This window comes from Homalodisca vitripennis, chromosome 2, assembly GCF_021130785.1.
Source record: "Homalodisca vitripennis isolate AUS2020 chromosome 2, UT_GWSS_2.1, whole genome shotgun sequence".
Classification (NCBI taxonomy): domain Eukaryota; kingdom Metazoa; phylum Arthropoda; class Insecta; order Hemiptera; family Cicadellidae; genus Homalodisca; species Homalodisca vitripennis.
Window position 1 is genome coordinate 98,083,806 of NC_060208.1, and position 15,919 is coordinate 98,099,724.

General features: G+C 32.7%; 1 protein-coding gene across 2 annotated transcripts in view; it reads left to right on the forward strand.

The window, feature by feature from the left end:
* Positions 1–1,675: 1,675 nt before the first annotated feature.
* The window catches only part of LOC124354400 (protein TRC8 homolog), a 29,583-nt gene continuing 15,339 nt past the window's right edge, over positions 1,676–15,919 (forward strand). For both annotated transcript variants that reach the window (XM_046804823.1, XM_046804824.1), the window contains exons 1-4: positions 1,676–1,819; positions 2,863–3,016; positions 4,565–4,694; positions 12,456–12,566. In XM_046804823.1, coding sequence (XP_046660779.1) covers positions 1,732–1,819; positions 2,863–3,016; positions 4,565–4,694; positions 12,456–12,566 — 483 coding nt within the window. In that variant the 5' untranslated portion in view covers positions 1,676–1,731. The remainder of the gene's footprint in view (positions 1,820–2,862; positions 3,017–4,564; positions 4,695–12,455; positions 12,567–15,919) is intronic.

A 15,919-nucleotide genomic window follows, 5' to 3' on the forward strand; every position in this document is an offset into this window, starting at 1 on the left:
TTCCAGTACAGTATGTAAATTGAAAAGGAAAGTGATGGACAATGTCTTTGCAAAATTCTCTATTAGGAATGATACATACGTATAATGCGTAGGGCTCTCTTCTACAATTTAAAGATACAGGAATTCTTCAAATGAAGACAGAATTTCGCTAGTGTCCTTATACTTTTGACAGACACGTTATAATCCTATTTTACAAATCTGCAAAGTATAACCCTGTCTATCAAGACGTTTCTGGCAAAGCACAATATTCCTGTACTTGGCTATACGCCCCTCTTGTTTGCTTTAAAACCCTATTATGTATAGTTTCCTAAATATAGGAAACAAAGGCAGTCCTGTTAGGAAAAAGTTGAGTCTAAGTAGTGACAGAAACATATGGAAATTATATTCAACAACCACCTTCATCACTGTGTTCCACATTGGAAAATTCACATAGAGTGGTATAGGGTAATATTATTACGGTAGTAATAAAAGGTAGTATAGCTAATCAATTCAAATTTCTAAAGCATCAGTCTGTTTTTCATCCACACAGCATATTTTAACTTTTTACTTACACAAACGTTTACGATACAAAATTGATAATGAGTTACATTAATTAATTATTCTGTTTGTTTATTGTTTATATATGCCGTGACTAAAATAATAATAATTATTTGAATTATTAGTTTTTAACTACATAGTTTCAATTCTAAACTTAGACCAAGTTTTAGTTTATTTACCAGGTTTATTTCCTGATAAATGCCTTTGTGGTTGTAATGTGCATGGATTGAGAGTGCTTGGATGTACTAAAATACTATGGATTACACTTAGTACTTGACATTTCAAAATTCACTTGTCTTCTTAATGCTGAGTTCTGTCCTTATCTTTACTAACAACACATTTAATTTAATCAAATCATTGGTTTTTATAGTGACATATATTTAGATACAAATTCTCAATTTATGTCTCCAAGTAACAAAATTTAGATTATAATATTTCTTGTCACATGTTTTGGCGTCCTTTAGGTACCAGATTTGGAAAAATAAGTACAAACTAAACCTTTACAAGCATATTTATTATTCTATTACCATGTAACTAATGGTGATGTATTTTTAGTATTAAGAGAAGACACATTCAGTTTTGGTAACAATAATTTAAAAACTTGTTGATTAACACACTCTTAAACGTGTACGAATACTGTTGATGAATCAGGAGAAGAGACCAGGCTTGACTCAAGGACGGGTATTACTTGTGGCATTTAAGTATAGCAAGCACAAGCTGTGACTTGCCTCTATAATTTCAGATTTGAAAACTAATGTTACAAATTTAAAATAAAAGCAATAAATTGTATTGACAAATTCCAGGTCTCATATCAAGACTGAGTGGCAGTAGTAATTAATTCGCTTAAAGGTTTACTTTACAGCCGATAAACAGTTAAGTTACATACACCAAGGTAAGTAATAGCTTTGATTCTATTAGTTACAGAAGAGATAATTCATCGTATGCAAATAGGCAAGAAAATATGAGCGCTCAGACTGCACTCTGTGGAGTGAGAGGCTCAGGAAGCTCAAGCAGTAAATATTTGATCAGTAACAATCAAAGTTAGGCAGCGCAGCCCTAGCGTCGGATCTCACTACTAAGTGAAATAATCCCTCGGACCTCAGCACACCTCGCCCGTATATGAATGATTTATCTCCTGTGTAAACTAATAAAATCAATGGTAGTAGCTTCACAGTGTCTTAAGAAATCGAAATTATGTTGTTTGGATTTCAGCAATGTTCGGCAACCCCCAACGCTACAAGGCTGCTCCTGCAGCAACACGAGACAAGACATGCAAATGCAGGTTAGATTACAATTTTAATTCAGAAAGTTCAGAAGACAAAAATTTAGTAATTACATTTCTTGGTTGAAGTGAGTTTATTATTGATGACACTGTAAAAGTTGTAAGCCATGGAGAGTATTAATAAAAAACTCTTTATAAATATTATATATATTTATTACGATTGAAAACAGTTTTCATAGACGAGTGATTACTTATTTTAATAATTTATTTGTTGCTTTCTACTTTTTCTAAACCCTGTTTTCCATTACTCTTCATGGAACACATTTATAATATTATATTATTTTTATAAATATATTATATAAATATTTATAATAAAATAAAATGTGAACAAGATCTTATGAAGGGGTTAAAGATAGGAAACCCATAATGTTTCATGATTACAGTTTTAAATAGTCCCTCCGGCGCAGTTTGAGAAATAGATATATTTTGTGACTGAAATACAGATATGGAATATTTTAGAAATACAGAAATCCAACTACATTAAATTTATATAAAACATTTTTGTTTGTTTAAAGTTTGTTCTTGATGATGGATGGTTTGGAATGATAACAAGATTTTTGTCGTTTGCCTTTGTTAAATGCCGCAAAAAAATATATATCACTACGTCTCCAGGGTTGAAAACTACCCTTTTCCTAAGATGTCAAAACTCTTTAAGCGAATTTAAGCGATACAAGTATAAACCATCAGAAGTTATACGCCAAAAGAAACGAAACACGTACCAGTAAATTCAGATTGTAGTATTGAGTCCAAACAATGTCAATACACAGATCAATTACAGGACATTTGCATGTCGTACGCGCACAGACAATAAATATTGGCACTTTCTGTGGTATCGCAGTGCATAATCTGAATTAGAGTAAAAATTGGATTAAACTGTGAGTTAATTAAACACCCTTACCTCCGTAAAATCTAAACACAACTGGTAAGGTGCTGTGATTAGCAAAATGTGTCTTACTTGTGCAACTCACTAAATGAGACTTGCAATTATTTAATAATTTGTAATGTAATGTTTGGTCAAGACAGTAACTCAATGTTTGTAATAGGATGTCTGTTGGCACTACTGTTCCTGGTGCCATTCCTGGCTCGTAGCTACAGCATGGTGACTGTCAGCTGTTGCACTTTTGTCTATGTCGTGTTGGTAGTACCACTCGCCACTGGGTACATCACCACTGGCTACCTAATAGCCCTCGCAAAGAGGTCTGTCGTTGGCTAATAAGTAAGGGTACTTTAGTTAGTTGATGTTATCATTTTGTAGGAGTGTTTTAAAATGAATTAACAGTTTCTTTATGTGCTGCACATTTTGTACTTTGAATTTATGTACATAAATTACAAACTTGAATTTATGTACATTTTATTTGAGCACAAACTGTTTTAATGCTAATGTTGAAAAATATCATATTATTTATATACAACATTTTTCATTAAGTAGGGCACATCCATTTGTATTTGTATAAACATCAAAACTTGAGAATATCAGCAATCGTGCAACGCTAACACGATGGAATATTTTGTATACAGTAGACAAAAAAAGACATGTATTTTTGTTTATATGGTTTTTTAATAATATGATTTAGTTAGAATAAATATTGATTTTTATTATGTACTGAAAACAATTTTGAGAATTTCGTCATGGCAAGACATGTTAATGAACTAATTTTTGAAAGCAAATGTAATATTATTACGATTTAAAACCTGATACAGATAATGTTAGCAATTTACTAACTGTGTGTACCACAGCACGGCGGCGTAGTTAAATGGAACTACGATTTTGCACCATGTTAGGACACAATAATATTTAATGAATAGTACTGAAGAGTATCAATACCTACTTATATTAAGGTGAGATACCAAACTGTACTGCAAATTATTATTATACTAAAAGGATTAATATTATGAGGGGGAGAGACAATCTAACAAGATGTGCACACAAAGTGTCTTTACTGCAACTATACGAAAATAAGTAGGCGAGTATGCTCTCATATTGTTTCATACAATTGCAACCTCTTTAAGGATATAAACAATTAACTTGAATTATAGCGTGTCTATAAAATACCGATTTTTGAAGTTTGTATGGATCAGTTCTTGCTAAAAAAACCTTATATAAATCTTCCATTAACATTATAATAAATATTTAGCTTTTGGATTTCAAGGTTCTCTGCTGTTGTCAATTAGATTCTAACATTTCATCCGTATAGCGATAAACGTTTTCAGGACGGCCAACCTTCTTCTTGGAAAGCAAACACTGCAACTTGACGAGAAACCAAAAGAAGCGGTCTCACTCTTAAGAGATTCAATGTAATATGAATGAAACACAAGCATATAATCTTCAAGAGACGTAGCTTGAAACAAACAAAGCTAAGTGTTAGTTGATTCTAGTGTTAGATGGTTTAACGTAAAGAATTTTGTACATCAAATATTTTGTGAGGGGTTAACTGAAGTAATCTTAAATTTTAGCTACCATTAACTTTGTCATAGCTATAGGCTAGTGCTTTATATTCAGTCTGCATTCATTATTCATTTGTTCTTTATAATATTAGTTAACCCACAAATGAAAGTGAAAATCCTCAGAAATTACTACCCAAAAGGAATGACAACTCTTTAGAAAATTACTCGCATTTAACATAGTTCGTAAAAGTAAGAGTGTTTATTATAACAATGATTTTGATCCAAATAAAAAAAAATATTATGAGATGCATTCAAGAATGAGTGCAACTATCTAAGTGCTGTATGGAGTCCCTGTTTCAGAGTAGTGCTCTTGGTAGTTGTGGACGAGTGTAGTGTGATGCGTTCGCTAGCGAGACACTCGCGCGCTCTCTTCTCCTGGGTCCACTCAGTCTACCTGCATCTAGAGAACATTCACACCACTACTAACCAGGTAAGAAGTTCCGAACACTCAATGAAGCTTAACTTCGTAAATCTGCCATTGTATACGTGAGTTCTGTATTATTCCATAAAAAAATCTGAGTTGTTTGTAATAGCTTAATATCATTATTAAAAAAGCAATGTCTATTCAGTTTATAAATCTAACTTATGACTTACCAAAATGTGAATCTCTTAATTTTCAAAGAAATTATAAAAGTTATTTTTTTATTATTTTCGCCCTTTGTTAGCATTGATGTAACATTAGCATTGAAGAAATTGTCAGAAAGTAACAAAAGTCTAACCATCTAATCCAACAAAGTAACATCACATGTATACCGTATGCCACACAATAAAATATCAACTGATTATAGGCACTCAGTTTGTGTACGAATTTGTTTATTGTGCGATTTTATCGTTGTCATCATCATTACCCGTAAGACCAATATAATATTATATTAACTTTGGCCTTTGACGCCAAAATCAGTAGTGCTCCTTGGACTAACAGGAACATAATATGATCCAAGTTTCAGTGTCTAGGACCTTTCTATTAAGAGTTACCGTACGGACGGACAGGCATTTACACAATTATTACTTATTTTGTCAAATACATTTTGTTTATTTTGTAATCTTAAGAATGTTAAAATAAGAATTGATTTGACCTAATTTCAGTTGTTTATTACTGGCTTAGGGTAAGGTAAGGCAATTTCGCAGTAAAACCTAAAAAGTTGGCTTTTATTACAAAAAATTATTTATTTAAAAACTACAAAACGTGTGTAATACAAAAAAACACATATTAGTTTAAAATTTCCTTTAGTTTTAAATTTATTGCATTATATATGTATATATAAAAGCTGTTTTTCTTAAGTCTTTCAAGGTAAGGTAACTTTGCATTAGTACAGGTAATTCCGCAATAGTGGGTAGGTAATTTCGCAACTTTGTACAAATAGGCATACCTGATGTTAATCCGTGTCCTCACTTCCATAAAATGGCTCACAAGCGTCACACATATAAATGAGCTCCTTTGTAGGATTTTTCTGGCACTTTTCGTGATAGGGGAACTTACAAAATGAACACTGTAACCACTGAGCACCATTCTTCTTCTTCACGTCCTCCGAGAACAGTTTTAGAGCATAAACCACACTTCCAATCATCATCAGGCTTGGCAGGCCTATCTTTAGGAGTGCCAGGTTTTGGTTGATCCATTTTATCTCTTTCGGGTGGGTTTAGACACTTCGCAGAAGAGTCTCGTGGCTCTTTTTGGGGGGGTTTTTCTTTCTTTTTATGGCGCCCTTCGTAGCCATATCTCCAACTTCAGATGTTGTTTGTTTTTGGCGCGTGAGGAACTTCTACACCATGCAGTTGTTCTTCAGAGGGGTCCTTTGGAGAAAGGGTAGACAGTGTTTGTCCCAAGATCACAAGGTAGGGCCTGACTTCCTAACACGAGTAGCAGGTGAAGATGGACCATAGCGATCAGTGAGCCTGCTTGGTGCCAATGCTTCTGCAGGAAGAACGTAGGGGGGTTATAAGGACAAGCCCCAGCTTTCTTGAATGAGTGTATGATATTCAGAGGAGTGAAACTTTCCAGAAATGCAGGAGTAAAGAGCTCGTTGGAAATGGGAACGACTGGGCATGTTGTTTGGGTTCAGTAAATGTGATTGTTCAACAATTTAGCCCAGACACTTTTCAGAGACTTGTAAACTCCTACATCAAGGGGTTGAAATAAATGACTCGTGTGTGCAGGGAAAGTCATAAGGTAGATTCATTCTGCTTTGCAAGTTCTATGACTTCAGGCCCAACATGCGAGCCCCATGAGAGTCCATCAGTAAGACAACAGGCCTTGCTGGACAGATAGCACCAATGAAGAATTTGAACCATTCTAGGAAAAGTTCTGAAATTTTATCCAACCTTTGGGGATAGCCTAATAAATGAGTTAGGAAGACTGTTTTCTTTGAGTTGGGTCACTCCATCTTATCCCTTTAAAAATCACCATTGGTGGGATGAAACTTCCATCAGCGCAAACACAACACAATACTGTTTGAAGCTGTCCCCGCTCTGCGTATGTGTTCTTTTTATAAACATATTTTTTCCCAACTTGACACACCATTTTATTCGGTTTTTACAACATATGTGAGTCCTGTTTCATCTACATTCCAGATCCTATTTGGGCTGGTTTTTTATTCCCATTTGAGACAAAAGTTTGTCTAATTTTTGTAAATAATCTTGCGCCATCACTGGATTTGCCATGCTTGCTCTGTACCCTTGATAAGTTTTCGGGTGTCCGAAGACACAGATTATAGCGTTCTTTAAATTTTGACCACCACCATTTGCTGCCTCGTCTTTTTCTCTGTGTTAAAAAAGTGTGATCTGCCTATTTTTGTCTGAAAGGTCATAAGCCAGTTTTCTCATTTGAAGCCCTGTAAGGCCAAAACCCAATTCCTGCATTTCAACAATAAAGTTAAAAACACGCAACTCAAATATCTGAGGGCAAGGCGAATGGTTTGCCCATTTTGAGAACATGAGCATGATCTAAATCGTCATTTTTGACTAAAAAAGTCTTTTAATGTATTATAGGAACCCCAGAGTCCTTGCTTGCTTTGTACAGGGTTACTTCATCTGCCTTCACTTTCTTCGCCGCACTTACTAGATCATATTTTTATAATTTCTATAAGTCTTACGTTTGCTTAGCTCTTTGTCTTTTAGGTTTAACCATTTTTAATCAAGAGTAAAGTGAAATAATATGAATAATGATGTTCACGAAACACAGTATTAATCAGGTTAGGTAATTTCGCAGTGAAAAATAAAGAGTAAGAGAAAGGTGTAAGGTAATTTCGCAATAGCCTACATTTGATTTTTTAAATATGCATAATATATAACATTACTTATGCGTCTGTATATCGATTTTTATCAGGCAAAATAGCAAACAAACTTTCTTAGGAAAAAATAAAATTACCTATTACAGTAACAGGAACGTGTAAAATTATAAGTGATTTTGCTAACAAAAACATCCTAGATTCTAAGGTTATAGCTTATTTATTTTTAAAAGGTTAGAAATAATTATCAAACTACTATTAAATGAAACTGTGTTTTCATGAACAACATGTACCACACCAGAACTTCTACTCTACCACACACACGTATTATATAAACTAAATCCACCAAACAACTATATACTTCGTAAAAACAGCACACAACGCTCTAAAGGAATTGTCAGACATAACCTTTAACTTTGTTTACAACACGAACTAGAAAGCAGAACCGGCGAAACATGTGTTTCTTCAAAAGTAGACATCTTTCGCTACCTAGAGGCAAATGCATGAACTAATAACTTTACAGGCAAGTCTGTAATAAAGAGGAACAGAAATTAATGCGAAGTTACCTATACTGCGAATTAACCTTACCTTACCCTATCTTAGTTAGTTTTTAACTGCAAAAACAATATATTTGTGATGGATGTTTATGTTTAGCACAAAACCAATGTTTTAGGAGTAAAAATTAATTAAGTTAAATGTACATAATTTATCTTGCAAATAACTTTTTGTATTAGAAGAATAGGCTATAGGCATAAACATAATGTAAACTATTAGGATTAAAAATTGTATGTAACTGATATAACATGTTTAGGTGTATCAGTGATAATGTATAAACAGAAAATTGTGAATAACTGAGTTTGAATAGCACTAAAGTGTAAATTAAAATGTACATTGTAATTTTTAGTGTTTGTTTAATTGTCATTACGTTGTAAACAGCATATCGCAGTATCCACACAACACTATACAGCATCATCACATGTACTATTTAAGAGCAATAGATGGACTATGCCTATATAACTGTCATTACAGCAGCTGAAGCCAAGTCCGACATCTTGTCATAGGCAAGTAAAGCAAAAATACGCTCAGAATAGTGTAAAATGTCAATGCTGCTGTTAAAAATAACTCATGATCTAGTCTACTTAGAATAAAGATAACGTTTTGAAACTTTCCATACATAAAGCTGATAAGTCAAGGAAAATAATGGTACAGTCCGAAATATTAATATATCAGTTTCAATACTTTTATATAAGTTTTTAAAACGTGTCATGAAAAAGTTAGTCAGCTGCTATTTTTTTGCTTTTTTTGAATAGGTGAGTTTAAAAACAGTAGAATTTGTAGTCAGAAAGTACAAATAATTAAGGGTTCAACTGTCTGAACAGTATATTTTTGAAGTGAAAACTTCTTTAGGCGCGTTGAGCGTTTTTGGTAGAGGGTAAAATCCTCGGTTCGCGTCACCGACATGCTAATGATACTAACCTGCATGAAAAAGTCAGTCTCGCTGTGTTTTTTAACCGTAGACTTGGCCGCGGACTACTAACCTGCATGAAAAAGTCAGTCTCGCTGTGTTTAAAAACTGTCCCGGCGGAGTATGAAAACAGACTGCGAAAATCAGTGACCTTTACGGCTTCCTCTCGCGATTTAAAAGTGAAGTCAATGTCGTACAATTCTGTAAGATGCGTAAAATTAAAGCTCTTAATATTGGCAATCTATTGGTTACATTTTTAAATATTAAAAAAATTTCGAAATAATTTTGATTATTGTTTACATTTTACATAGCGTTTACAATGACAAGAAAAAAGTAGTAAGCGAGGATTTTTTTTATTTTTTTGGTCAGACAAAATTTGTCAGCGAGAAAGTTGTGTGAAAATAGATGAATATTTTTTTTTTGTAATTTATCATTTTTTTTATTGGAAGTTTAGTTTAGCCTGTAGTAGCGTATGAAGTGATGAGTGAACGTTTTCTGCCGGAACTGTAGTTGGCGCATTGGCTCACTGATACCGTATTAACTCAATAAATTAGTTTATTGTGCAATAAAAATACCTTTACGAAAGAACCAAGTTAATTTAACTAATTTATTAGTTTTAAAAATATTGTGGGTTTAATTGTTATTGCAATTATATACTTTATCCGTAGCAATAACTGTATTATTTACAACGGTGATAAACTCACTGTTGTTCACTCGGTGTTTACTCACTTGTATTCTATGTTTAACTAACTATTAATATTGAGCAATTACAACATATTTTTATACAGATAAATGAATAATGAAAACAACGAATATATTTTTAAACATTTTTAATACTTGTACGAATATTTGTATTTAAAATTTAGCATTATTCATTTTAATTATGTTTTTAATATTTAACCTCTTCATCACGAAATGAGTATTATTACGGTATAAGATTTATCTTACTAGCGTGGTAAAATAGATTTCTAGTTATTTGATAATATTTTTTCGTGGATTTTAAAATTGGAAAATTAAAAACGCGTCACATTTACAATTACAGATGTACTGCTACTATAACGTATTGTTAATTACTCTCAACTTATTAGTTCCGTTTTCACTTCTATCGGCAGTCCCACGACTGCTGCTGTTTTTTTTTTTATTTAGCTACCATAGTTTGGTCAGTATTTTAGATTACATGAAAGAGTTTTAACTCGCAAGTCGGGCGCTACTCGCTATACCGGTACGCTACATTCCTCTTGAGAGCCTCACATCGCGGGCTTTGAAGATATGATTATTATTATTTCCAATCAAAGTAACATATTAGATCATATTTATACTGTAATAAGCTAAATGATGTAAAGATCAACAATTTCTGGGATCTGTAAAAAAGCTAACAAGCTATATAAATAGGAAACTTTGACATATAAAACTTATTTAAATTCAATTTTACAAAACTTTTGTGTGGAATTAGTTTTTTTGGAGGTTACTATCAGCACACTTAACATATTCACAATACATTTCCAAGGTACTTTGAATGCATGATAAAGCCAAGGAATCTTAATTTTCTTTTTGATAAATGTTATGATGAACAATTTTTTCATTTAGAGTTGAAAAATATTTTGTCTTCTGGAGAAAATCGGAATTTTTTCATAATAACCTGGGTACAAAGCCGGTTTTATGTAGTTAGCTCGAATGCTCCTGGAATTCAAAATGTCAAATGATGTGTCAAATGTTCGAAGAAATTCAATTGTTCATGAATGATTTGGTTAATTATTTTAAGTACAAAATCTTCAGTGTGTCTAAATAAAATATTTTGGCCTGAAATAAGGGTTGTCGAACACTATTTTTTCAAAAATCATCCTAAGATGTACTAACTAAAAGCATGTTTTAGAATTGGTAATACTACACTTAAATTGTTTAAGTTCCAAAATATACGATTTCAGTTCAAATAATTATGAAATTTAATTTTTTTTATTGCTATGCATACTCTACATGTGGTCTAAAAGCACTCTGTAAGATTTACTCAATCAAATAACCTAGTTTTTTAATTTGTAAATTTTTATTGAACAGGTTTATTTTGTTCGCTTGATTAATATTAGCATGTAGGTAATATAGTAACGCTGTAATATTTATGATCTGTATGTAATTAAAATACAATTTTTAACTAATACATTTAAAACTTAACTTCGTGATAGTTAAAGTGGCATTGCTTTGATTAATAATGAGATGTAGGTATAGTTAAATAACCCTTGGCCATGGTAGTTAATTCCTTCTATTTTCCCTCTGTTCATACAACCGTACGCAACGGTGTAGGCATGATCCACAATGAGGAAATATAATAAACAGTATACATTTAAGTACACGACAGAGTGCGATCAATCAGCAGAGTATGCACGTAGACAGCACCTGCTGAGAGCGATGGAGGCTAGTCTCACGCTCGCCCCTAGAATGACTTATCTCTGGCCGCCGCCATCTTGTCGTAGGCGCACGATTTTCTTGGCTCACGTCGCGTTTACCTATACTCCGTCAATTGGTATTATGTAGTCTATGCAACATTCGCAAAGGAGGTTGATATTCTTCTCTTGGGGAGATGGAATAGAAGGTATTCCCACAATCTCTGAGTCCTAATCCTCTGACAATTCCTCATTTAGTGCTCTCCTTCTTGTGCTCCATTATACTTACAACTATATAAACAAAAAGTAAGCCATACATAAACTATTACTCAACTTGCAAAGCAAAAACAGAACACAATGCACTAAACTAGTTTAGTATCAAACATAATTTTATAATATAAAATTGTAATGTACACACTATCCCTTTGAATTATCGACACACTGTCTAAAAGATTAGATTGACTTTACTAAGATTAGACGGAACTCCACGGCTCTCAGGCCAGTATTAATGTCAAGAGCCACAGTTAGGAAGGGACTGAGAACAAGAAAGTGGTTTGGTCATGGTTCTCCAATTCTAGCATTTTTGCACATACTGCATTCATCAAATTTATGACATGTTAGTAATCCAGGGTTAAAAAAGCATGAATTTACATCTCCAACTGGCCTTATAGTAACCTCTATACTGGTAACTGTTATAAAAAGTATATGTTTTATGCAAAGGTATACATACTTGTTATATTTTTTTGCCAAAGTATGTAGTGTTGGAATATTTAACTGGAAAAATATTAGCACTAGATTGCGTAAAAACTATATCATATTATACTAACATACAAGACAGTGCTTAATGGACCAAAATGCAAAAGTTTTTTTCATAGATCAATATAGAATAGGTTTTTAATTGATTTGGAACATGTAGATGTTACATTATTTTATCAAGGTTAAACCCTCTTTATAATGATTATATACATCATAGAAACACAGCGAATGATGATTATGACACAGCGAATAAATATGAGTAACTTGCCATTACATAGTAAACCTAGAGGAGCTTGAAATGAGTCACTGGCCAGTAGTAAGGTTACCATATTTATTTGATAACTATAGAAAAATTATTATTTCCACAGGTGGTATTTAACATGGCAGCTGAAAAGGTTATCTGTCCGGAAGAAAGGTTTGCCAGTCTATACGTTCTGTTGTTTTACACAGTACTGGCCTACCTACAACAAAGTTTACAGGTAAGTACCTGCAGATTCAGTACCACAACTAAACATTGCAAGAAGAATCTGGTTTGATTAGTTAAAAAACATAATTTGTAAAAGATTTAAAATTGTAATACTATAATCTTATCAGTAGTGGCACATATAGACAATTATTTCAGAGGTCAAGCTCACTCATCAATGGGTTTTGTGAGTATTCAGTTATTATAAGAGGGGTTTAAGGTTTCTTCCCCATAAACTGTCTACTTTCACAACTCCATAAAACTATTCTAAAGAGCTATTTGAATGTGCCCGTGCATTTCAAAGAATGTCTGTATACATTTTTGAGCACTCTCATTGTGTCAGTAACTGTCAGTTGCTCAGGTGTATGATAAGCAACTACTCTGCACAATATGGTATGTAATTTAACACTTTAGTACTAACTTGTAATTTAGCAATATCTGAAAACATTTGTTAATGCAATGAGGGCTGGGTGCAATTAATTGTAATTGGCGTGCTTCTTACTCTAATCAATCAAGGTCAGAAACAAAAGCTTAAGTATATGATTTTTTAAGAAAAATACATTCTAAGAGCAGTAACCCTTCTACAATATGGTGATTTTTGAAATATGACATAAAACTTAAATTTAACATTTGTTGATATTCCTACTAGTACAAATTATTTCATTACATGGTTAGTAATTTTTAAGATGCACTGTATGGAATGTTATGAATAAAATTATATACAATAGTGTGTAATGTTTTCTAATATAGATTTTAATAACCTTTAAAAATAACCCTGCAAATCATACAAAATAAAACTGATTCATAAGCAGTTATATAGTAAACAATTGGAGGATAATATTATTTGTCTTTATAAATTGTAGGTGGACGGGGGGCTAGAGGCTCTCTTGTTTCTGGGGATCAAGTCTTTGACATAATGAAATCTGAACACTTGCTTTTATTATTCTAAGCCAAATACCTAGTTTCCACAATAATATCCAGAATAAAATAAATCTACAATAACAGCTACCAAATTAGGGGGATGGCACAAACTGTGCAGATTCCAGTTTGCACATTTGTGGTTAATATGAATAATCCTAGAATATTTATTTAATTGTTGTGTGTAAACATTCTATTGTATATTATTACAGAGATAAGAACAAGGGTCATAGAAATACATTGTTAAAATTCAGTAGCTCGGCATTGTCTGTAGATCTGTCTGAAGATCCAAATTTATCTCAACAAACAAGAAATCTGGAGCAAAAATAAATTAATTTTGCTCTCAGTCTCCAAAACTAAACCTCAGGATGGCTCTTGAGAGCGGGTGGAGTATTTCCCTATAAGGGCAATGTCTTACTGATATGTATGCAAACGCTCTTTAATTTCTCGTGTAAAGTTTATAGATATTAGTTTTAAACTATGATTTACAAAAAAGTGTAAGATTTTGTTCTGAATAGCCAGTAAAGCTACAGAAAAAAAAAAAAAAAGCTTCAGGATGGTTGTTTATTATACCTTTAAAATGAGACATTCTCCATAATCCTATAACTAAAAATAAGGCCATAAAAGCACATGAGGTTTAACATTGTTCTAATGTGGCTAAAATAAAAATAGCCACCACTACAGCTACTCTTAAACAGACATCCACATCAGAGAAAAACAAAACTGGACTATTCTGGGCCGCAAAATAAACCTGCAATGTCTCACATGTCCCTTCAAAGTCTATTAGTATAGATGCTTCTCACGAGATCTAAAAATTCTTGCACCACTTCTTACTTGCTAAAACATTAGAGTGCCTCATTCTATCAAATTAGATTGCAGTGTGGAGCTGATGCAACTTCAGTTTTGAACCCGATAAGTTATTATCAAAGATTGTGATGTTCTCAACAAAGCTGTCATTTAAACCAGAATATAGCAGAGAAGACAGTTGGGGTGCGACGAATAGTGGTGGAGAGTTACCTTATTAATTCATGTCTGGCAAAAAGTCTCATTATGGTGGCTTTAATTTTGTTAGAAAATGTATCTTAGGGTTTCTGATGTTCTTCTCTTTTTGTTTAATTCCCTTAAGCATAAGTAAGCATTACTAAAATCTATTATAGTTTCCATGACAGAATACGTTATGTCAATACCGGTACTTTGTTTTATATTATATAGTTTTTTTGCTTTTAACTTGTCACTGTTGCAAAATCTCAATATTTATTTTGAATCTGTTTTTAACATCTAATAGTAAGTAATTAGTATGCACATATTTTAAGAAGCATTTGTTGGAATTAGTTTATAAATTTAATTAAATCTAGCTGTTTTGATACTTTTTTGACATTTAGTAGTTTACCTAGTCGGCCTTATTAAAAATACAGCATTGATTTTATGATGAACAATAATATAGTAGTTATAATATTACAACTACCTAACTGTTATTTACTTTGCTTTCATTATTTTCCATAACTCTTTCACACACTCTAGGTTTTTTTTACATTAAATGTACAAATCCTATCATAAAGCATTCAAACGCAGCAGTGTTTACTTAAATTATGCATAGGGGTATATTGGGAGGGTGGTTTTTTTTTTTGGGGGGGGGGTTGATGCAACATTACATAACTATTAAACCTCAACAATGAATTGCTTAAATTCTTTCACAAAATTTGTCTGTTTCCTCCCACAGATTTTAAAATTAGTATTATATTCTCCCCAAAAGAAAGCAAACGGGACAAAGCCTAAATCCCCCATCTAAATACCTCCTTAAATGGTAATGCAGTTTGTTTTAATCTGTTTTTAAACAAGTAGGAATTTTGACATTTGAGCTAAACATGACAGTGCTTGATAAAAACTTTATTTGGAGAAACTGTTTCCCCCACTCACGTGTTGCAGTAAATATAAAACTTTAGGAAACATTGTGTGTAAATATTATTTCTATCACAAATCCAAATATGTAAGTTGGTAAAAGGGAATAACTCAGCTGTCCTACATGGTAGGAACAGGATGTGTTATGTTGTATGTCTGTTGACATAAATACAGTCAGGCGTGGAATGACTGGCACAACTAGCAACCAGACATCAACTCATCTGTCAGTTCTGCATGTGAATTACTACAGATGAGTGTAAAGTACTGAGTGGATTGTCTTGCTACATTGTGGATGCACTTAGATTTTAGTTGCAATGTCTAAACAGTAGACAGAGAAATACTGGTTTAATTATAAAAATGCACATTCCAAGAAGAAAAAATAAGCAGTTCAAAACAATGTTATACAGTTGTGGAATGCTAGTTTTGTGTCAATAAATCAGGATTCACTTATGAGTATAAAATTGTCTGTATTATATCATATTATATTACAATATTTATAATAATATAAATCGTGGGAAGGGGTTTGGTGTCAGCCGCTTCATAATTGTTGAG